Source organism: Protobothrops mucrosquamatus, unplaced genomic scaffold (genome assembly GCF_001527695.2).
Source record: "Protobothrops mucrosquamatus isolate PMUCROS unplaced genomic scaffold, P.Mucros_1.0 scaffold76, whole genome shotgun sequence".
NCBI classification, from domain to species: Eukaryota; Metazoa; Chordata; class Lepidosauria; order Squamata; family Viperidae; genus Protobothrops; species Protobothrops mucrosquamatus.
Genome location: NW_015386453.1, coordinates 1,445,578 through 1,469,099, shown reverse-complemented (window position 1 = coordinate 1,469,099; position 23,522 = coordinate 1,445,578). Strand labels below are relative to the sequence as shown.

At 39.8% G+C, this 23,522-nt stretch overlaps 1 protein-coding gene across 1 annotated transcript in view; it reads right to left on the bottom strand.

Annotated features, from left to right (window-relative positions):
• The window catches only part of L1CAM (L1 cell adhesion molecule), a 65,954-nt gene extending 53,040 nt beyond the window's left edge, over positions 1-12,914 (bottom strand). The window contains exons 1-5 of the mRNA XM_029283398.1: positions 12,711-12,914; positions 8,731-8,745; positions 3,759-3,864; positions 1,434-1,630; positions 291-413 (exon numbers count right to left, since the gene is read on the bottom strand). Of these exons, the coding sequence (XP_029139231.1) occupies positions 291-413; positions 1,434-1,630; positions 3,759-3,864; positions 8,731-8,745; positions 12,711-12,801 (532 nt within the window). The 5' untranslated portion in view covers positions 12,802-12,914. The remainder of the gene's footprint in view (positions 1-290; positions 414-1,433; positions 1,631-3,758; positions 3,865-8,730; positions 8,746-12,710) is intronic.
• Positions 12,915-23,522: the final 10,608 nt, after the last annotated feature.

Sequence of the window (23,522 nt, the reverse complement as noted above, 5' to 3'; positions counted from 1 at the left end):
AGATTGTCTATAAGAGTTCAACATCTTTCTTGAATGACATGATCAAAGAATTACCTGAGATCATGTATTTGCAACTCTCCCATCTTCACCTACCCTGCCCCATTTACTATCCCCATCCATCCGCCACATCCAGATTCCTTCACTTCTGCTGGGAACCTCTTGCCGTCCATCCAAAGCACTTGGCTTACTGTCAGCTCTTCTAGTTCTTTGAGAAAAGTAATCATTCCATGTGTTGTGATCTGTCACAATCAAATTCACAGTCTTTGGAAAAGACAGTTTCTAATACTCACTGCTGTTGAGCCAGTAGATTTTAGGTGGATCGGCACTGGTGGGTGGGTTACAGGGTAAGACTGTGTGGGTCCCTTCTTCTGCTGTGATGGGTGCCACCTCCTCCTTTGGCCACTGTGGGGCATCTGGAAGGCAATGAAGCAGGAATCGAAGCAATTAGTGAATAGGAGGGGGGTGAAGGGGAATTATCACGGAGGGGGAAAAAAGACTACTGTACATGGAGAGAAATTGGCTGCATAGTCTCTGGGCTAGGTTTTTAATGTATCCAGTTATTCACTGTGCCTCAGGGAAAAATGTATTTTAACAGGTTTTTGATCATTACTCAGTGAGTGGAGAGGCTTTGCCATACCCAGCCAATTAAAGCCGAAGCAGTTTACCAATTCACCTGCTGTCTCAGAGAACTAGTAGTCATTTATACATGCTTGTTGAGATGCAACTTGAACCAAGGACTTCTTGACTCATGCTTGATTTCTGATATTTTTATTAATACAACATCCTCAATAGCAACAGCTATTATTATTAATAGCAGGCAGATTTATTTTGAGAACTTCAGCCAAGATCACTGCAATTTTGGAGCAGAGAGAGGATGTTCTTAAATCATCACTACTAGTGCTGAAAAATACATCCTTTCTGATATCAGTGGATGTCTACTTTCCTGTATCCCTCCAGCTTTTAAATCTTTCCTTCTTCCTTGACAGACATGCAGAAAGCAAGGCCGAGCAGGAGAGAAAGAAGGCAGGAGAAGGAGGGGCTGGCAATTACATCACATGACACGATGATACCATGACAACTGTATCCATGGGAACAAGAGCAACCGGCTACACTCCGGGGAGTCCAGGCAGGTAAAAGGGGAAAAGACCCAGGCATAGACATTTATTGTAAGAGGGAGGGAGACATTTATTTCTCAAAAAAATTGGAAAGGGTGTATATATGTGTGTAGACACCTTAAGCTGCATCATTGTGGGTCCTAAAATAAGCTTCATCAGCAAAGCCAGAATGAGAAATGTTTGTGTGTGAGTGTGTGTGCATATGGCTGTGTGCAAGTGATACAGAGCTGGAGGAAGGCAGAGAATTGGTGGGCACACTTATAAAAGAGGGAGGGAGAAGCAGGAAGGACACCTTGGGGGAGGCAGAGAGGGACTCACTCTCAACAATGATGCGGCTCTCAGAACTCACGGCTGTGCCCAATATGTTGCTGGCATAACACCGATATAGCCCATTGAACCTAGTTGGCACATTCCCATTGTTTGCATGGATGATCAGAGTCCCTGAATTTTCCAACTGTTTTATCCCTTGCACCTGTTCTGGATCAAACTGTTCCCCATCCTTGGTCCAGCGGTACCTGCCAAAAGGAAAACACATGAGAAAGGAAAAGGGGATGCAATCTTCCTACCGAGTTCCTGTGCTATTTTTTAATAACCTCTGACTGGCAGGTTGGTCTATTTCTATAAATAACCTTGGTTCTCAGTCTGCACTAATTAAGATGGGTGCGACTGGAGAGGTGGCGGTGGAAATGTATGGTGGGGGGATTTAAAAGCAGGCAAACAATGATTCCTCTGATACACACAAGAACTGGGGTAAGGAGAGAGAGAAATCAATTACACGAGGAGCAGAGGTCCAAGTAAGGTCAGGGACATTTCCAGCATAGAAGGGAATAACGGAGATGTTAAGAACAGCAGAATTTAGAAGCATTGTGCACTGAGAAATGTCCAATATCGATAGTGGAAATCCCTTCCTAAAATCAGTCAGTCTCAGGGCTGTTCAGTTACTATCTTAGAAAAGTCAAATTCAAAGCTCTGAACTGCGATGAAAATTCAAGGACTTCTGCAAATAGATATACTATATGAGGTTTCCTTGGTGCTCTCTAAGCTTGCTTGTTTTCTTGCAGACGTTTCATTACCCTAACTAGGCAACATCATCAGTGCTGGTCCTAGTTAGGGTAATAAAATGTCTGCAAGAAAACAAGCAAGCTCAGAGAGCACCAAGGACTCCTCATTTCAACCCTGAGCTACAAATATTCTCCTTTATTGGTAGATATACTGTACATTATGGAGATAAGGACTATTTTTAGTTTGCTTTGTTCTGACTCAAAATTGGAACTTAGGCTTGAAACAGAGGAAGGTTATAGCTGGAAAAAATGGAATTCATACAGATTTGTTCCTGGCAGAAATATTATGTCTCAGGATGTATATTATTACTCTATTGCCATTGTTATCTTTGAAAAAACAGTGGTTAAGGCACCAGGCTAGAAACCATGAGACCATGAGTTCTAGTCCTGCTTTAGGCACAAAACCAGCTAGGTGACCTTGGGCCAGACACTCTCTCTCAGCCCTTGAAAAGGACAAACCACTCCTGAAGAAGACCTTGCCAAGAAAACTGCTGGGTCTATTCCAAGCAGTTGCAAAGAGTCAAGATTGAGTTGAAGGTGGAAAAAAGTGCACCAGCTAATTAGATACCAGTTTTTGTTCTCAATATTCTTTCTATGTATATTATCTCTATAATGCCTTTCCAAGGAAGTCTGTATTCTTAGCTCAATATAGAAATTGGATGAGTGAGGTTGACACTATACATCCACATACTCTCACACATTGAGAAAATTATAAAGAATCTGCGATTACCTAGTCCATCTCAGTCACAGAAAGTCACTGGAGGATTTTAGGTCAGTCACTCTCTCTCAGGCCAACTACCTCAATTAATTGATTGATTGATTGATTGATTGATCGATCAATCGATTGTGTATCATCAATCAACCATGCTTAGTGACCACATAGATTTTTTCCCCCCAGACAATCTGTCCCTAACTTGATCCTTCAGGTCCTCCAACAGTGCAATCATTGCCACTGTAGCTGAGGTCATCCATCTTACTGCCGGTCATCCTCTTCTCTTTTCTTCCACCTTTCCTCAAACACCAAATTGGGGGTGTCTCTCTAATAATAACATTTCCCAGTATCAGCATGCAGAGGGCCTCCATTAATTAAAAAAAAGTGTCTCCAGGCCAAACTACATTGACTTGGAAGATAAATGATTAGATCTTCTGATTTTCTTTATGATTGGAGGGGGGGGGGAGAGGAGGGAAGGGGATGCTAAATTAAATTATGTCCATAGCACTAGGGAATGGTAGTTAACTGTTACATTCAAACTGTAGCCCCAACCCAACTCCCCCCCCCAAATAAAGTAGTTGATATTACACTCAAATACCTGCCTTGGAAAAAAGAGCAATTTTAACCAGAAAAATAAAAAAGGAATGAAACTGCTTAAGAAAAAAATAGATAAATCTATTTCCTCAGACCAATTCTTCCTTGCCTTTCCACAACACAAAAAATGTCTATTTTTCAACAAATAAAAGCAAGGAAACATATGATATAGACAGAACTATCCTAGGATCCTAAGAAGAAAATTCCCACTAAAAGTTTTCCATTTGGAATGGAACTGGGATAAGGGAAACAATATTGAAGCTTGTCAATACTCACGTCACTGGGGGATTTCCAATAGCCTCCCATTTCAGGATAATCTCATCAGTGGGATATAAAACAATCTCCTTGTCTGGTTGTGTTGTGAATTCAGGTGGTTGTTGCACTAAGAAACAGAAAAGTGGGAAGAAAAATGAGCAATACAAAATTCTAACACACAAGGGACCACTGGTCTCATACTTAGAAGACCTCACCCTACCCAAGAATAATGTGATAGCCTCACACTGCAGACAGAGAATAAAAGCGTAGCTATTCAGATCAGCAAAGCAATCACTGTTTGGCTTCTTCTCTCCCATCCCATCCCAATCACCATTATCATCACCATCACCCATTTCATGGAAGACTCACAGTTTGTCCGGTCAACTGCGTCAGCAAGAAAACAGCAAAAGAAAAAAGAGAAGTGCTTGTTAGTGATCATTCCACCATTCCTGTGCCTCAAGAAAAACATAAACATGCAGTTTGTGAGAGCAAGACGGAAAGGATGAAAAATGCAAAATCACAGCCAAATGAGCACATTTTAAATAGGAAGCTCAAGGGTGCAAGACAGAACCCATATGTGAGATGATCAGGTGCAAGTGAGAGTGAGTAGGAAAGCCAGCTGGATGTCAGCATGTCAAACTCAGTGAATGAGACAGTTGTGTTTCTCTGCACCATTAGAGAATTTAAAGCAAGGCAGTGTGCAAATACTAATTCTACAGAAGAACAGAGTGAGTAACAATCTGCATTTGAAAGCAGGACAGTTGAAGGAAACTCATCTGATAAAGTACAGAGTCTGGAATATTCATTGAAAGTAGAAAAATTACTTTCTCTATCTTTTGTATGACTTAGATGCTTGATGGCAAGCAAGAGATGATTGACTAATGGTTGATTGTGCTGGTTCTAAAGCCCAAATCCCAGGATGAAACGAATGCATCTGTTTGCTGTTGTTGTTGTTGAGGAGAGGGTTAATTTTGTTGGTTTTGTAATATTTGTAATAATAATAATAAAGTTGGAAGGGACCTTGGAGGTCATCGAGTCCAACCCCTGCTCAGGCAGGAAACCCTACACCATTTCGGACAAATGGCTGTTTAGTCTCTTCTTAAAAACTTCCAATGTTGGAGCATTCACCGCTTCTGGAGGCAGGTTGTGCCATTGGTTAATTGTTCTAACTGTCAGGAAGTTTCTCCTTAGTTCTAGGTTGCTTCTCTCCTTGATTAGTTTCCATCCATTGCTTCTTGTCCTGCCTTCAGGTGCTTTGGAGAATAGCTTGACTCCCTCTTCTTTGGGGCAACCCCTGAGATATTGGAAGGCTGTTATCATGTCACCCCTCATCCTTCTCTTCATAAACTAGACATACCCAATTCCAGCAATCGTTTCTTATATGTTTTAGCCTCCAGTCCCCTAATCATCTTTGTTGCTCTTCTCTGTATTTTTTCTAGAGTCTCAGCATCTTTTTTACATTGTGGTGACCAAAACTGGATGCAGTATTCCACGTGTGGCCTTACCAAGGCATTGTAAAGTGGTATTAATACTTCATGTGATCTTGATTCTATCCCTCTGTTAATGCAGCCTAGCACTGAGTTGGCTTTTTGGCAGCTGCAGCACACTGCTGGCTCAGTGTGATCCCTCTCACAGTTACTACTGTGAGGTACCCCCTATACTATACCTGTTCCTTTGGTTTTTCTTGCCTAAATGTAGAACCTTACTTTTTTCACCATTGAATTTCATTTTGTTAGATAGCGCCCAGTGTTCAAGTCTGTCCAGGTCCTCCTGTATCTTAAGCCTGTCTTCTGGAGTGTTGGCTATTCCTGCCAGCTTGGTGTCATCTGCAAATTTGATGAGTTCCCCATCTATCCCCTCATCCAAATCGCTGATGAAGATGTTGAAGAGCACTGGGCCCAGAACAGAGCCCTGGGGCACCCCACTACACACTTCCCTCCTTGTAGATGCATTTCCATTGAGGACCACACGCTGAGTACAGCCAGTCAGCCAGCTACGAATTCATCTGGTGGTGATGCTGTCTAACCCACATTTTTCTATCTTGTCAAGTAGTAGGTTGTGATCTACTTTATCAAATGCCTTACTGAAGTCCAAGTAAATTATATCCACAGCATTCCTCTGGTCCACTAATTTTGTCACTTGGTCAAAGAATGCAATACGATTTGTCTGGCATGATCTGTTTTTGACAAACCCATCTTTCCTTTTCATTTTTTCCTTAGTAAGAGATCTTGAAAGCAGCAAATTTGGGATGGGAAAAACTAGACTTTTACTGCCCATCTCCGCTCTTCTTTTAATTCAGATTTGCCAGTTTTTTTAAAAAAAAAACAAACAGGAAAATATCATAGCCTGAATTCTAAGCAAAACTGTCCCTCACATCAGATTTTCCAACCTGATACTCTCCAGACATTTGAATTTCAATAAAACTAATTTGGTTATGATGAGTCAGATATTGAAGCCTGACACATCTGGAAGAGGAGATCAAATTGACAAAAGGTGACCTGTGGAGATTACCTCAGATTTCTCGTTGCTTGGCAAAGTCATACCTCTTAATGTGCTATTCAGTACTTCTAAAAGAAAAGTTATTGAGCTAAGCAAACTTGTGTTCCCATCAAAGGTTACCTGAAGACTCAAACAAATGGAATGGGGATTTGTTTTGAAATGATAGGAGACACCTTTTTCTTTAGTAGACAGTTCTATTCAGAGCTTCCTTTGCTCTCTGAATTGTCAGTTGTATTCTAGAGAATACAGTCAAACAGGTGGGAGCATAGAAGGAGCTGTTTTGAAACATATACTATTTTGAAACTTTGCAGCATTATATTGTAGCACAGAACAAAAAATGCAAACTGAAAATACAATAATAGTACAGGTATAGTATATGGACATAATTGTAGGTGGAATGGGTGCATGCATATGGACATTTAGAGAAGACATGCAGGTGACTCTCCTTTATAACCGCATTCAGCTCCACAAATCTATATTTATATGTAAGATATGTTCAAAACAGGTTGTTCTATCCCACAGGAAGTACTACCACAGGTGTCTTAAGTTTAGAGCAACACATTTTATATTTGGGATGCTTGTTTCAAACTGGCATAGCTCCTGGTGAGATTGGAACAGTGTCTAAGCAGTGTTAGATTAGCCCACTTCAGGTTCAAAATATTTTATATTTGAAACATTTTGCACCTCTCTCTCTCTCTCTCTCTCTCTCTCTCTCTCTCTCTCTCACACACACACACACACACACACACACACACACACACACCAAAATGACTAATGGGACAATTATTCTAAAATGCTTTTAATTAAGTCAGTGGATTAATCCAACTCAATATTATCTACATTGGCTATCAGTAACTCTTCCGGATATTAGGACACATCTAGATGATGCCAAGATCTAAATGCAGGATATTTTGTATGCAAAGCATGTGTGCTTTATTATAAAACCACAATCTATTCTCTTCTTTATTTCACTGGTTAATCAGCACAACGAGACAATGCACTTTACATTAAGTGCTACATTTTCATTCAATTCCCTATAAGAAAAGTTGCCTGACATTTCTAGGGACAATGAACAGAACCATCAGAGTTGTACATGGCTAGCTGGTTGTGTGCTGTGCAGGACTGCCATTGGACTGGGGAGGAAAAAGTGCTGAAATGGTATCCTTAGCATCAGTGACAATGTAGAAAACAGCAGGTGAAGTTTTCACAGCAGGGAAATAAACACTATTGCTTATGAATGTCTGCAGATCACAATGCCCTTGCAGGGAACGGTTTATAACCTGAGGGCCTTATTGTGGATAGGCTATGTGTAGAAAGACATTTCCTATGCCAGTGTGTTTTCACTTCCTTACCGATCAAACATGTCATGGAGGAGGCCAAACATTCAGCTAGCCTCCTCAACCCCCTTAATTTAACAAGCTGAATTGATTCTTATAGGAAGTGTTGTGTTTGGTTGAGTCAGCGACAGGTGGAAAGAAGCTCCGATCCAATTAGCGGAGGGAAAGGGTCTCCAGGGATCTCCTTGCCTACTCATCCAGACAGAATGGGAGAGAAGAAGCAAGACACACAAACACAGAGTAAGGGCGGGGTGGTGGTGGAATGGGATAGTAATAATAATAAAGAACCTAAACAGAAAGGTGAAATTTTATGAGCTTATCAGAAAAAGAGTTTGTATCCACTGTATCACTGCTGTAAACTAAGATTTGCAAACCATAACATGATTCCAGAGGGCTGTTGGAATCAATCATTATTTAGAAATAGAAGTGATTTTGATTTGATTTCTAAAAAGTTTGGTGAATGGACCTCAAAATTACAGTGTATTAATAGAAATCAAATCAATAACTATTGATAAGAATCAATAGCTTAAATTAGAAATTTATTCACTTTGGGGGAAAAAATAATTTGCATACAATTTATGAAATGTAAAAAAAATAAAGTTAATACACTATAATTTATAGTGGGACATACAATACTTCTAATAAATAGGATTATGTTGTATATGAACTGAATTAGAGTCTGCCTATTCTAAACTATGTGTGTGTCTATAACCTGTAGCAATACTAACAGACCCACAAGCAATTCAGTTTATGAGCTAAAGAGAAAGAGTGCTGTCTCTTTCCCTTCCCAGTTGGTCATTAGATTGTTTAAAACAACTGATATAACAACAGGATTACACATATTCCTGAAATTGTATTTAAATATTATGGAAATTAATCTCAACTTGGCAAATTTCTCTTTTGTTCAATAGCACCATATTTTGCAATGCTTTGTTTTGTTCTAAATCCAGCACTTGAAGATTTTAGGATCTGAAGTATCAGTACAGTACAGTTTCCTCCAAAACTGGTGCCTTCTGGGTGGCTGCAATGGCTAGGATTTATGGAAGATACTTATATATCTGTAACAGCACAAATCAATGTCTGAGTTCTTTCATCACAATCAAACTATAATACAATTTGTTACATTATGTGAATGTAGTTCATTGTGTGAATCTAGCCACTAGCTTGTAAATCTTAGAAATGTGTACAATGTATGACTAAACAATCAAAGTTATAAAATAGGGACTGTATTTTATGGGTCTGCTTATATATATAGCCGTATCCAGCCTTTGCTTTCATGCAAAAAGAGACCCAGTTTGGTCTAGTTATTAAGGCACCAGGCTAGAAAGCGACAGACTGTGAGTTCACATCTCACCTTAGCCATGAAAGCTGGCTGGGTGACTTGGGGCCAGTCACTTTCTCTCAGCCCAAACCAGCTCACAGGACTGTTGTTCTGGGGAAAATAGGATGAGGAAGTTCTGGTGGAGTGTTTTTTGAGGGAGGAGGCTATAGCTATCATGGGTGAATTAAAATATGTCTCAGTCTCCCAGTCTTGCAATTTATTATTTACTGAGATACAACAGCAATTGAAAATCAAGAATGGACCAGAATATTTATTTCTTATTTTAGGATCTGTTTATTTTTATTTTTTAATCATAATTTACCCATCATACTAATGTATTGTGGTTTCCATTAATAATGTTGGATTAAACAGTGCCCCCTCTCAACTTGATTCTTGGACAATGTCAGTAACAATTAGTATCTCAAAAAATGCAGCCATTAGGGCTTGTCACAAAACATTTACATAGCACAGATGGATGTCACCAAAATTTTGTCACCAAAATGCATAAAGCCTAACATCTACATATAAATGTTCTCATATGCTCAAGTCTACTTCTAAAACCTTATGCCAAGTAATTAGATTAAAAAAAATCAGGCTAACACCGTCAGGAAAAGACTTTTCAGTATTCATACCCTTAGCACATACACAGCATACTAAAAAGCAGAGACATCACCCTGCCAACAAAAGTACGTATAGTCAAGGCCATGGTTTTCCCAGTTGCAATGTATGGCTGTGAAAGTTGGACCATAAGAAAGGCTAAGCGTAAAAGAATTGAGGCCTTTGAACTATGGTGCTGGAGAAAACTCCTGCGAGTTCCCTGGACTGCAAGGGGATCAAACCGGTCAGTCCTAGAGGAGATCAACCCTGACTGCTCTTTAGAAGGCCAGATCCTGAAGTTGAAACTCAAATACTTTGGCCACCTAATGAGAAGGAAGGACTCACTGGAGAAGAGCCTAATACTGGGAAAGATCGAGGGCAATAGAAGAAGGGGATGACAGAGAATGAGGTGGCTGGATGGAGTCACTGAAGCAGTAGGTGTGAACTTAAATGGACTCCAGAAGATGGTAGAGGACAGGAAGGCCTGGAGGAACGTTATCCATGGGGTCACGATGGGTCGACACAACTTCGCAATTAACAACAACAACCCTTAGCACAGAGTTCCCTGACACTAAAAATCCATCAGACCGGCTTCACCTTGGTCCTTAATATCCTGTCCAAAAACATCATATTTATTCCATGAAATCATTGTAGGAGATTGGTTTAAATCAAGAGTATGCAACACAGGGCTTGTGGACCTGCCATTTGGCTCCTATCAAACTCTCTGGCCCACTTGGCTTTTTAAAGATTCCTTTGATACAACCATTATTATTTTCATGAAGCTGACTTATTACAAAATAATGCACCAGCTTCTTAGCATAAATTTTATTTAGACACACATATGTTTCTTTTCAGACTTTCACAACCTCCAGATGGTTAGATTCCAACTTACACTGAATACAGATAAAAATCCTCCTTTTACCCACGTCTCTTTTGCATTAAATAAAAATTCAACTTTAATGCAAGCATATCTCCTGCTATCACATCCAGGGGTATAAATTATGCCTAACAGAGAAGTTGCCAAATAGGAAGGACCATTTTGTTTCACAGATCTAGACGTTAAAAAAAATAAATCTTTTTCTTTTTCCTCCCATTGTTCTCCTCTGCTTTAATATACACTTTCATTAATTGAACAAGACAGAAGAATTCATACTTATTAACTATAGCACCACAAGATAAAACCTCACGAAGGGATGATGTTCATGGGAGCAACAGAGGCTAACCTTGAATGCTCTCCCTAGTGTTAAAAGACAATAGCTGCTTCCTGGTTTCTGTGTGCTGTCCTTGGTACTGAAAACTGGTCTGTGTTAAGAAGCTTGTTGCGAGGAACAAGCAAGAAGATTCAAAACTATCACTGAAATCAGTATGCAAAAGACAAGAAGGTAAGATTTGTAACTCCTCCTATTTTTGGCAAATTATAATAAGCATAAACTACAGCACGGGAGTGTTGTGCAGCAACTACTATTGCAATTTGATCTGGTAAATAGGTATCTGGATTTCAATCTAGAATATGATTCATATTATATAAAAATATTCCATATAACATGGATTGCCTGATTATATAGCCTACAGAAAAAGTGGTCCTGAATGAATGTGGACTGAATATAAAACAAGGTCTCCAGCACCTAACAAATACACTTAGGGTTTTTAGTCATAGACAGAATGAATAAGTTTCGACTGCAAAACAAATATTAACAAGAGCACATGGATCGAGATAGAAAGCTATACTGTAGATGTATAGAGATAGAGAAATATAAGCAATAATATTATCAAAAAGACGGGTAAGAATTAAAAAAAAACAAAAGACAATGCATGAATCAGTGAATGAGTATGGTATAAGCAAAGAGTTTTCAAGGACAGAAAATTATGTAGTAAATGGTATTGGGGTAAACTCTATCTAGCTAGTACATATTTTGTTCTTGCATAGCAATGCTTAGCCAAAATAAATAATGAGATGACTTTATATGTATATATATCCAGAAAATAAAAGGGTAACTTCCACTATTAACACTGTAGATGATTGTCTATTAAAACTGTTTGTCTCCTTTTAAATGGTATTATGACCAATCTATCTAAGTGTTGTGAAATGTCAGAAAAATGAAATTGTTTGCACACAGCAAATATCAAAGAATGTAGACAAATGTTCACGACTAGTAAGAAGTTCACCTAATGATGGCATGCTATGTAGAACTAATATCATAAAGCTGAGATGCAGCAAGTGGGTGCAAAAAAACTTTTCAGCACTGGACTTGGTGATTCTTGTTTCCCCATTTATCTTTCTTCTCTTTTCATAAACCAGGCAGAATCACCCAAGTTTGATTATGTGACCAAGAGGATGCTGTGGATAACTGTGAGAACTGGTCATAAGTCACTCTTACACTAGTGCCTCTGTAACTTCAAAATGGTTGTTAAATGAATGGTTGTAACTTGAGAACTACCTGTATAACCTCTCTTATTTGAGGGGAGTGTGTGTCCTGTTAGGGTGGCAGTATGAGTTGCTAACCCAAGGGGGTCCTTCTCCTAGATTTCTGATGATACTGCTTAGACGGAGATGTGGGACATTAGAAAAGTTAATATCATAAATAATAGGAAAGATAGTGGTTGGGGAGGAGTCTCCCTCTTAACTGTGGATGTCCTTGGGTAGCTTTGAGCATCTGTCAAAGCGGGAACATTCAATTTTAGCAACGTTCTCTCTCTCTCTCTCTCTCTCTCTCTCTCTCTCTCTCTCTCTCTCTCTCTCTCTCTCTCCCTCTCTCCCTCTCCCTCTCTCCCTCTCTCTCCCTCCTCTCTCTCTCTCTCTCTCTCTCTCTCTCTCTCTCTCTCTCTCCCCCTCCCTCCCTCCATTTTTATCTCTCAGTCCAACCTATCTCACAGAGTTGTTTGGGAATAAAATTGGTGAGACTCTTTTCTGTGTCTGTCACCTTGCACTCTCACAGAAGTAGCAGAATATTAGTTCAATCAAGAAAACAGAGAAAAGTGCCTTAAAAACAATTCTCTGTGACTCTAATAAAACAATGAAAATGAACCACTCATACACCTCCAAATCATGTATCTCCAGAACATTTCTGTGCTGTTTCATCACTCCACAAATTGGTCCAGAACTAACAAAAGACAGCCAAAATGCCTCACAGACCCTCCCCCTTGTGAAAGCTATATTCAGGGAGAGCTCCCACCCTCCCCATTTTAAAACACATGCAGCAGAAAATCTTTGCTACTCACAGCCTTCGGGAAACTTGATGGATTCTGCTGGATCACAGAGAATCAGAACCAGTGGCCACAGCAACAGCAGACAGGCTGGAGTTGAGGCCATCTTCTCTGGCAACACAGGCCAGGCCTCCCTTCTTCACCTGGATAGCAGTATAACCAAGAAGGAGACAGCTGCATGCAAGTCCTAATGTGACTTGTGGCTGAAGAAAGAACAAGAGAAAGAGCATGCATTAGCCAAAAAAAAAAAAAAACATGAGTGTAAATTGGTTTCCTTCCCCCTCCCAGTAAAATGTCCTTTCCCCAAGGACTGTAGTGCAGACTGCAAAATAGACTGGAGGAAAGGGGGAAAAAAGCAGTGAAGCCCTGTGTTTATTTGTTTGTATCATCCTTCAATCCAACTTGTTGGAGGAGCATGCTGTGTGAAGTGGGTAAGCAATTAGTGAAGCATCCTTCTTTTCACAATGACTATTAAACTAGGGGGGGGGACAGAAAGAGGGTTACAAAGAGAAATAGAATTTAGGATATCCTTAAATTAAAATAAAGTCAAAGTACACCCCAGATCGGAGAATTTGTCCTGGAATGTCTTTTCAGTATAGAAGGAAAAGGGGACAGCTTCTTTTGTTCAGGGAGAGAGAATGGATCATAGGAAGGCAGAGTGGAGGGGGTGGGAATCTGGAGAACGTTTTATGAGGGTGGGTGTTGAAGGGAGAAAAAGAAAAAGAAAAAGAAAGGAGCTTGGACTAATGGAAAAGAACCGAGGGTTGATGGATGGAAATAGCAGAGTAAGGAGAATAATGGGAGAGAGGAGAGAGGCAGATAAACAGAGTAATAAAATGGAGGATAAAAGAGAGGGGGGGGGAGATTAAATGAGTTTTTGAACACCCTGGATATACATAAAGATGGAGAGATAAAATGGATATGCAGAAGACAAACATCAAATACAGCAGGTTTCAATAAAGTTCCATTTTAGCAGCTCTGATTGTCAGCATATATTCATAATATGCTAGCCTATCCCAGCAGATATTTCTGATGACCATGAAGATTTTTAAAAAATACAAAATAGAACAAGCGAGTCAATAGATGAAAGGGTTTATGTCAACGCAGAGTGCCAGAAAAATCCCTGTCATGATTTTAAAGCTGCATCACTGTTTGAACACCCTGTCATCCACCTAGCCAGGTGCAGCCCATTACCTAGATACGATACAGTGTTCTACTGTGAGTTTAATCAATCTTTCTCCAAATGTTACTCTCCAGATACATTATACTGTATTAAGGGAGGGAGGAATATGAAAATGAAATGAAATCCCTGTTGCAGGCATTCACTTTCAAAACATGGGGAAATTGTGGGAAAAGAGGAGGCACCAATGAAAGGAAATGCCTAAGTATAAGGCTAAATGATCAGAAAGTAACTTTTCACTGTTTCTCCTATGTTTGACTTCATTTTTCTCTTGGTAAGGTTAAAGAGGGCAGGGTGCCCATATGGCTGCTCCTTCATAGTTAACCTGAAAAAAGACCAGTCCTAGTGGGTCTACACATGAGAAGTTGCCATATACATACTAGACTTTCCAGGAATGAACTTATTGGCTGCAATCTAATATGATTTCAGTTATCCTGTTTGCAAGACATTTAATTAGATTAAATGTGTGAACAACTAAACCCAATCAGTTGTTGGGTGAGAATGGCTAGGCATAACTCTCAAAGAGTTTCCTTATAAAATAACTATTATAGGCTGCGATCAGTTGGGCTGAATTTTCTGACATAACTTTTTTTAAAACTAATATTGACTACTGGTAACTACATGGACAAATGCAATTTTTCTGGGCAACATTTTTGGAAATGATTTCCCACAGCCTTCTTCCTAGGCTGAGAGACAGTGACTGATGCCTTCTGTGCTTAAGACAATGACAATTCCCCACTCCTAGTCTAGCACCTTAACCACTAGACTAGATCAAACTATCTCTCCTTGACACCCTGATAAAGTCATTAAGTCAGGCAGCTAAATTAATTTTTATCTCTTGCAATGAACCTTCAGGGATCATTGAAAAGGAGATGGTTGGAGTATCATAGCCATAAGAGAGGCAGTGAAGATTTAGATCTGAAATCTAGCTGCTGGTACAGAAATGACATCCTAGAACAAGCCTACAATAACAGGGCTGCTCTAGCAACTTTGTCTTGCTTTCCCTTTTTGTATATTTTTTTTCTGTTGAAGGAGAAAAAAACAAAAGATATTCTAAGTAATAATGGCCTCCAAATGACCTTTGCCTGTCTGACTGGGGCGTCCGAAATCAAGCATGACTAGGACACGGGACTAAATATTTCCCCAGGGGCAACAACTGTTTGGATCAGCCAATTTATGCAATGATCACCGCTGAATTTTAACTATGCACAAAGACTTTCATGCTAAAGCTCTCTTTGAGTTGAGGCATGCATACAGGCAGGGCCTGGGGGAAAGGGGTATGGTGCAAGCCAAAAAAAAAGTCACTGTGTCCAAGTAAACGTGACAGTTGTCTTAATCCCCATTTATATTTTATTCTAAGTGGGTTCTTCTCCCCCACCCTTTTTAGCCACCCATAACATGACAATGTGAAATTTATATTTGAATAGCACCAGCAGCAGTTGATATAGAAACAGGGAGCTGCACAAAAAGCCTTGAGCTTTTGAACCGATTGCTGATGAAGGTGGTTACATAGGAATGGAATTAGTATTCACTGTTGCTTGAGCTCTTTTAATCTACACAAAGAATTTAAATTGTTCTATAGCAAGTCACATTTTGCCTCTGAGTAGCGACAGCTTTCCAAGGCCTGGCCCTGGATATCTATTAGCTTAGCCTTCCCAAATCTTCCAGTGACTCCCGTCATTCACAATTAGCACTTCCCTTGGTTGGAGGAAGGGAGTTCCAGAATAATGCATACAGAAGGTGTAAAGATGGGGAAGATTGCCTTATCTGGAATTAAAATCGGGCCTAGTGTATACACAAGCTCTGTTCTGGCTCTGAGAGACTGGATTCCCGGCCCTGCACTACTGCCATAGATGGAAACGAAAGCGATGGAATTCAGACCCAAAGCCAGAACACTTGCTGAATTAGGATGATTTTTTAATCAGTCCTCGAACTATCTGTGGTCCAGGAATTTCTGTTCTAGCCTAGAAATTGCTTGAGATAACTTACAGCCCTGGGCATTTAACATGATAGCAGTGTTCCAATATCTAAGGGGCAGCCACAAAGAGGAGGGGGGTCAACCTATTTTCATGACAGTTAGAACCTATTTTCCAAAGCACCTGAAGGCAGGACAAGAAGCCATGGATGGAAGTTAATCAAGGAAAGAAGCAACCTAGAACTAACCAGAAATTTCCTGACAGTTAGAACAATTAATCAGTGGAACAACTTGCCTCCAGAAATTGTGGGTGGTCCAATACTGGAGATTTTTAAGAAGAGATTAGACAACCATTTGCCTGAAATGGAACAGGGTCTCCTGCTTGAGCAGGGGTCGGACTAGAAGACCTCCAAGGTCCCTTCCAACTCTGTTGTTCTGTTAAGGGAGGAGGAAGAATTGGTTGATTTTAAAATGTTCTGTGTCTTAGAAATATGCTACATCTTCAAGGAGCTTGATCTGTCCTATACAACCTGCTAGCTCTGAGCAAATTTTTCTGCAGGGAATCAAGAGACTGGCCAATGCACTGAGTACAGGTAGTCCTCATTTTATGACCACAATTGAGCCTAAAATTTATTGTTGTTAAGTGAGACATTTGTTAAATGAATTTTGCTGCATTTGGACCGTTCTTGCCACAATTGTTAAGTGAATCCCTGCAATTGTTAAGTTAGTAATGTGGTTGTTAAGTGAATCTGACTTTCTCATTGACTTTGCTTGTCAGACGGTTACAAAAGGTGATCATACGATCCCGGGATACTGCAACTGTCATAAATATGAACCAGTTGCCAAGCATCTGACTATGGGGATTCTGTAACGGTTGTGAAAAATGGTCATAAGTCACTTGTGCCATTGTAACTTCGAACAGACACTAAATCAACTGTTGTAAGTCGAGGGCTACCTGTACTTCGACTGATTCTTGTTTAAGATAATTTGTTTACCTATATGAAACTGTTTATCTGCACGGTTATTGTATTTCTAATGCAAATAGCATAATTGTCCTTATCTTAGAGATTCAATACTTTTCATACTGGAAGCCCCAGAGTGAAGGGGTGAAATTTCCCATTAGGAGACTAACCTTCATTTGGGAGTAGTTTTTGTTTAAAGTGAATTTCACTGCAACTGGAGATGTTGAAAATTCTCTGAGGGAGCCTCTTCTTCTCACAATACAGTTATTTGTGTTAATATTGGATCTACATGCATGTGACAGATGATTCAGTACAACTCGCAGATGGCCCTGATTTTGCTAGATGTTGCTTTATATGCCTGAAGACATAAATATGGAAGGACATTGTTATCTAGCTCTCCTCATGCCGGAATCCTAGAATCTCACAAGCTGTATCCTGAGGGGGTGTCTGTTCAATGTGTCAACTTCAGGCTCAAAAGCATTCAGAGTGGGAAATTGCTATTTAATACCCATTTATACCTGTTCGGGATGACCTCGAATCATGCTGAGGGTCACAGCACAGCCTGGATCATCAGGTGGTCATGTTTGCAGCTTTCCTACACACGTCTAGACAGCACTCTGGAATCCTTTCCAAAATTTCACATTCCACATTTCCACTGGAACAATTCAATCCTTTGTTCATCCCATCCCTGCTCAACTTTCCAGAATGAAACCAAGCAGCCTTGCCCATTTCTAGTGTACATCCCTAACCATTCACCAAATTGTCATGGTGGGCACCCAATTAATTGCTAATCCTATTGTCTAATATTATCTATTATTCTCTAGCCAGTAATGGAAACTTATACATTCCCTCCCTTTACCACCTCAGAAAGGGTGAGCAAGAACAGAACATTGGTTAAAAAAAAAAATTCCCCTCCCTGATGCACAAAACAATGAAGACGATCAGTCTGCAAATGGTTATTAAGTACACTATCCCAAATTACCAGTGAGTAAAAGGTGATTTGTATTCACACTTCACGTGTAGAGACCCAGGGAGCGGCACTTTTCCTGGATGCCATTAATCCAGAGGATAATATGGATGGATGGATGGCATTCCTGCACCAGAGCCACCTCCTGCCACTTCCATTTCCCTCTGGTGTCTCCCAATGATCGTCCTCTATTCATCTGGCAATTACCAAGCGAGGGGCTTATGTTGTTAGCGCGGCAGGGACCCAGAGAACAGCAACCAGGATGCAGATGGAGCCAAGGGGCAGCTACAGGGAGCTGAATTATTTAAGAAGGGAGGGGGAAGGGAGATAGCAACCTGTCAGCCAGGGCTTGGGGGAGGGGGAACCCCCACAGGGGACAGGCTAGAATTTTGATTAGCCTTCCAAGGAAGGTCAAGGCAGCGCAAACAAACTGGGGACTGGGGGGGGGCAGGAGGAAATCATAGGTGGTTGAAAAGAGAAGTAATTCTAATCATTTGCCCATTCAAATCACAGAACGGAACAGAAGTGGAAAAACTGGGTGTACTTCCAAAAAGCCCAAGGATAACCGTGCTAGCCCCTGAGGACAATCCAATGCAACTGTCTGTTTGCCAGAAATTAAAATCTCCAAAATAAAGTCCTGAAGACTTCACGTGAAATGCAAAACTGGTCCTTTCCTACCACTTTCCGGTCTAGTTTACCAGATTGAGAGTCTCTGGACATCTCTGCCAAACCTTGCCAGGACATCTCTTGACTAGGACACCTCCCCCCCCTCTCCTCCAAAGTGTGTACGTTTCCCAGTTCTCTAAGCCTCTTCCTCTTTACCAAGAAAAAGTCCCAGGCAAACACTTAGTGTCAGGAAGGGAGCTTTTGCTATGGAACTCCAAATGCCCTGTAAGCATTTCAGCTCCTTCAGAAGAAATCGGGATATAAATAAACAGAAATAATAATTAATAGCAATATCAGAGAGTTCGGCTAGAGGAGCTAGGAAATATAGACGTTCTTCATGGAGATTGTCAGTTTGAGAGATTGTCAGTTTGGGAGAGCCTTCTTCCTGGTACCGGTTTAACTCAAGAAGCAGACACACTGGTTCCAGAAGAGGCAACCGGATACCCTGAGCCCAGGCAGACATGATTATCCCCTTCTTAATTGCCCAACACATAATTGGTAAGCATCAGTGGCTGTGTGCCTTCGAGTGTAGTGTTTCCATTTCACTTAGTTTTGTTATTGTGCTAATAGCCTCAGTACACTATTCCATTCTGTGATGGCTTTAAAAAGCCTTTTTCAGATAGGGTAAACACTGTACTGGAAGCAGCAGTGATTATGCAGTATTTTCTTTTGTCAAACCTGAAACATTTGCAATATCATTTAATGGATTTTTTTGAGAAGGGGGGAAAAATCTATCAAAAATAAGATGATTGGAAAAAGAACAGCATAATCACCCTTTTGGTAGTGTAAAGATCACAAAAATTCTTATTAGAGTTGACTGTTAAAGAATTAGGCTATGGAAACAATGAACCCACAAATTTTAGAGCCTGACTATTGGAAGCACAGTGGTGGAACCCATCCAACAAACTGCTGTTTTCTGGTTGTCAACTACCAGTGATTTAATGCAAGGTGTAAATTCATTTCAATGATGCCTCCCACTAGCAAATGCAGTTAACCCACGAATTCTAATTAACCTGCTTGTGAACTGAGGACTTGTGGGTGAAAGATCTGGCCTACTTTGGGGTATTTGTTTTCTTCTTCATAGACCCTTGTTTTTAGAACATGATTCCTGGAGCAAAATTCTGAGAAACAAAAACTGTCTTTGGTTGGCTCTATTTTTTAGTAGATCAATTTGGGTATGTTTGCTTTATATATCATAGTTTTTCAAGTTAAGGATAAATCATCATGAAGAAAATCTATGTGGTCTCTAAAAGTCTACACTGACTTAATGGTACATCATCAATCAATCTTTGTAATAGCCACCTGAAGAAGTTCAGCACTATTATCTCTATAATTACAATTTAGGCATTAGTAAATCTCATAGATGCAGAAGACTTGAATTAGGAATATTCAGATTATACCAGCCCTTAATAGGCAGACAAACTCTCAGATTTACTATGTTCTGTTCATAAAACAATTCAAAGGCAGTAGATTTAAATAATCAAAGCTTCCAACTGAAAAAGATCAACAAACAAAGGAGCCAATAGGGCACGGGTATCAAACTTGTTCGTGTCACATGACTTATCATGACTATTGTGACGGTTTTTGCCTTTGCGGAGCTGGGATTGGCGTGGCCTGCACATGACGCATCCGCCCCACAGGCCGCCAGTTTGACACCCCTGCAATAGGGGCAAAATTTGCTATTCAGCATAACTCTGAAATTCCCAGGGTCCAGCGGTTATTGGTTAAAAAAAAATAACCATGTTTCCAGCTCTCAGGATCGCACAGAAGAAAAACAATCACAGTTTATTGTTAGAGCTTGGATTTCTAACCCAAGCCCAGGGCTTAGGCTTCATCAAAACCTATCCTCTTTCTACATACTTTCACAGCATGTTTCTAAGGCAGCAATTTATTCACTGCTAACAAAAATAGCTAACTAACATTGGCAGCATTTTGGTCATCACCACTGGGCTCCACTACACAATGCTGCACTCCATGCTTCCAAAGATTCAACAAGACCCAGTTCACACAAACGACTTATGGACCTCAGCACAGGTCTGCAAAAGTCACAATCTTCCTAGGCACCACAACTGAAATTGTTCTAGATTAAGCCACATATTTACCCTCTGGATATTTAGATTATGATGCAATGCTATTTAAAGGGTTAAGATTAATAAAATGCATGGAAATGGCCCATAGTAAGCAAGGCCAGCCTACGATCTTAGGCTGCTGAGGAGATCACATCACCCAACAGGGTGAAATAAAGACACATCTGGTTTACAGAATGGAGGCTGCTCTTTCATAAAAGCTTTTTCACTAAAATAATGGGGAGGAGGGAGAGATCATCTTTCAACAGCTCAACTTCTTTTAAATGAGGCTGTTTGGGCAAGAAATCCTCAGAGCCAATAGGCCCCAAGCTCATCATTCTGATAAATTTATTATCTTTAGATGTTCATGGGCATCCAACTGGATCTTCTACCTGTATCAGGTAACACACACACACACACACACACACACACCAGTCATTTATTCAAATTATGCACAACCACTTTAGCACTATTCATCTTCTTATTCCCCACTATTTTTGTTGAGCCAGCCCTTCTCCACACATTGTAACCCTCTCTTTAACCTTTTTCTTATTTCTTTTGCTTTTCATATTTCCATCCTGGAAGCAGGAGAATCAACAAAAGACATGGCAAGCCTTGTCAAAAGCTCCTGTCATAGGAACTAAGAAAACAAGATAATAAGAGGCAGATTCTGCCTAAAAGATGGGGGTGGGGAGATTCTATGACAGGCCCTGATCAAGTGCTTGATGATCTTTGAGGGAGCTAAAGTGTCACTGCATTTAGGCCTTCTTCTCTAAACCTTTCTTTTTAAAAAATATATTAGAGGCAAAATCCTCACAGGACTAAAAAAAAATCCTTTTAATTAAGACTATCAATAGAAATTGTCTAACTTCAAATGGATTAATCAAATATTTATATATTTATATTAAACAAATTTATGTGGCCATCCAGTTCACACATGGTGACTCCCAATGACTTGCAACATTAAAAACCTACAACATAAACCCTACAGTTGTCTTTTATTTACACTTTAGTTCAGGCGTTACCAAAATACTGTAAAACACATGCACACAAAGCCAGACCAAACAAAGTCCCCAAACTGGACTCACAGCATGTGCTAAGATATGATTTTTATGCACAACATCCTAGATGCCATCCTAGATTTCCAGTTATGATCTGGAGAGAGCAGACTCTCAGCTAGCTGAAACAGGCAACATACAGACCGTTTTACTAAGGCTTATTAAATGACTTAATTTGTACAATTAATAAAACAGAAGCTGTTGCTTCTTCCTAGAAGAAAAAATAAACTCTGTAAGTAAGTAGATCTGGTCCCTCTGCAACATGGTGAGAAATTAAAAAAATGAGAATAGTTGATCCCCAACACCAGTGTTATTTCTCCTTCTAAATTATTTGATTTACTACCAGTATTACCAGCCCTGATGCCCTCTAGAGGATATACCTAGCATCTGTTTAATATCCATCAAGTGAAGCTCTTCACATTTTTTAATTGACTGGGTGCTTTGCACTTTTATTGGGAGATTTAGTCACAGTTTCAGTGTTTTAAAACAATAAAAGGTCAGAGGGAATTAGAAACTGTTCAACTCAGTATTCAAATTTACTCATGGCAGAAGGTGGGGTTTCAAATATTAAGTGTCAAGGCAAACACGTTCCTCCTTTTGGCTCCTTCCATGTTAAAAATCACTTCCTTCACCAATCATAGTAGCCTAGCTGCTACGCTCAGCACTTAAAATAAAATAGTCAAGATAACTACCTACAAACAATGATCTTAATGCAAATTGAGATTGTCTAAGTCTCGCTGCTTTTAATACATAGCAGTTACCACTCTAATCATTTGATCGCAATGAGTTTCTCACAAAGAGAGCAATTAAAAAAAAAGAATTTGCCCCTCCACTGCCTCCTTTTTGTTGTTGTTCTATGACCATGGGGGATGCAAACCTATTAGCGGTTTATTTTAATTAATTATCAGGGAATGCATGGTGCAACCAATTGCCTCTAGAAAGTGGTAGAATTCCCTTACTCTGTTAGCAGGTGATAGGAGTGCAGAACCTGTAAGAAGCTTTCTTATTCTCTGATTTTAGGGTTCTCTGATTCCACAATTCTGTGCAAGGAAAATTCACTGTATGCTTGGAGTTGCTTTCAATGTAGAGATTTTACTGTTTAGACTAAATGTAACATTTTTAATACCACTGTGAAGTTCTGTAAGTTCTCTGGATCAGGTTGATGTGGTTTAATTGTTATCTATAATGATCAGATTAGAATCTTTTCTCTCAAGAGCTTAGGGTAATGCAGTTCAGATCTGCCCTCTTTTATTCTCACTATAAGCACAGGTTAAGTGGAGAGCAAGTTACACAGCCAAATCTATCCAGCGAGTTTTGCTATGATCTGTATTTGCAAAATCCACTTACAAATGGAGAATCATGGTTTATTCCATTAGTCACATTTTCTGGACTCAAAAGGCATACTAAATAAAAACCTAGCCATATAGGGCTGAGTTTTTGCAGCACACAAAACTAAGATTAGTTAGTTGATGCATTGTGTTTTGCAAACACTGGTTCAGATGGTCCTTGATTAGCAAGCACAGTTGGAACCAACAACTTGTTATTAAGTGAAGTGATCACAAGTGATACCGCAATGATGCTTATGATCTTACTTCAGCTTTACTTTGCTTTACCTGTGAAGGTCCTAAATGTGAGGATTAGTCATAAAGTTACATTTTACTTTTACACCATCATAACTGAATGGTTGCTAAATGAGGCAGTTGCTAAACGAGGACTATCTATAATGATGATCTGAGCCCAGGGCTTCCCATTCCAACTATATACCATGATTTTCATAAGCAGCTGCATTGATAATGTACTATACTTGTTTCATTTCAGAATACAATGTTTTGCATAAATCCATTTAAACGGGACATACAAAAGCTTATGGTGATATAGCAAGCCATTTAATAGACAATAAATTCTACTGTGGTCGCTCTGTGGTCAGAATTCTGCAGGTTGAAACCTCAACCCACCTGGAGATCACCTGGTTGGAGAAGGTTGCTGATGTTTATTTATTTATTTATTTATTTA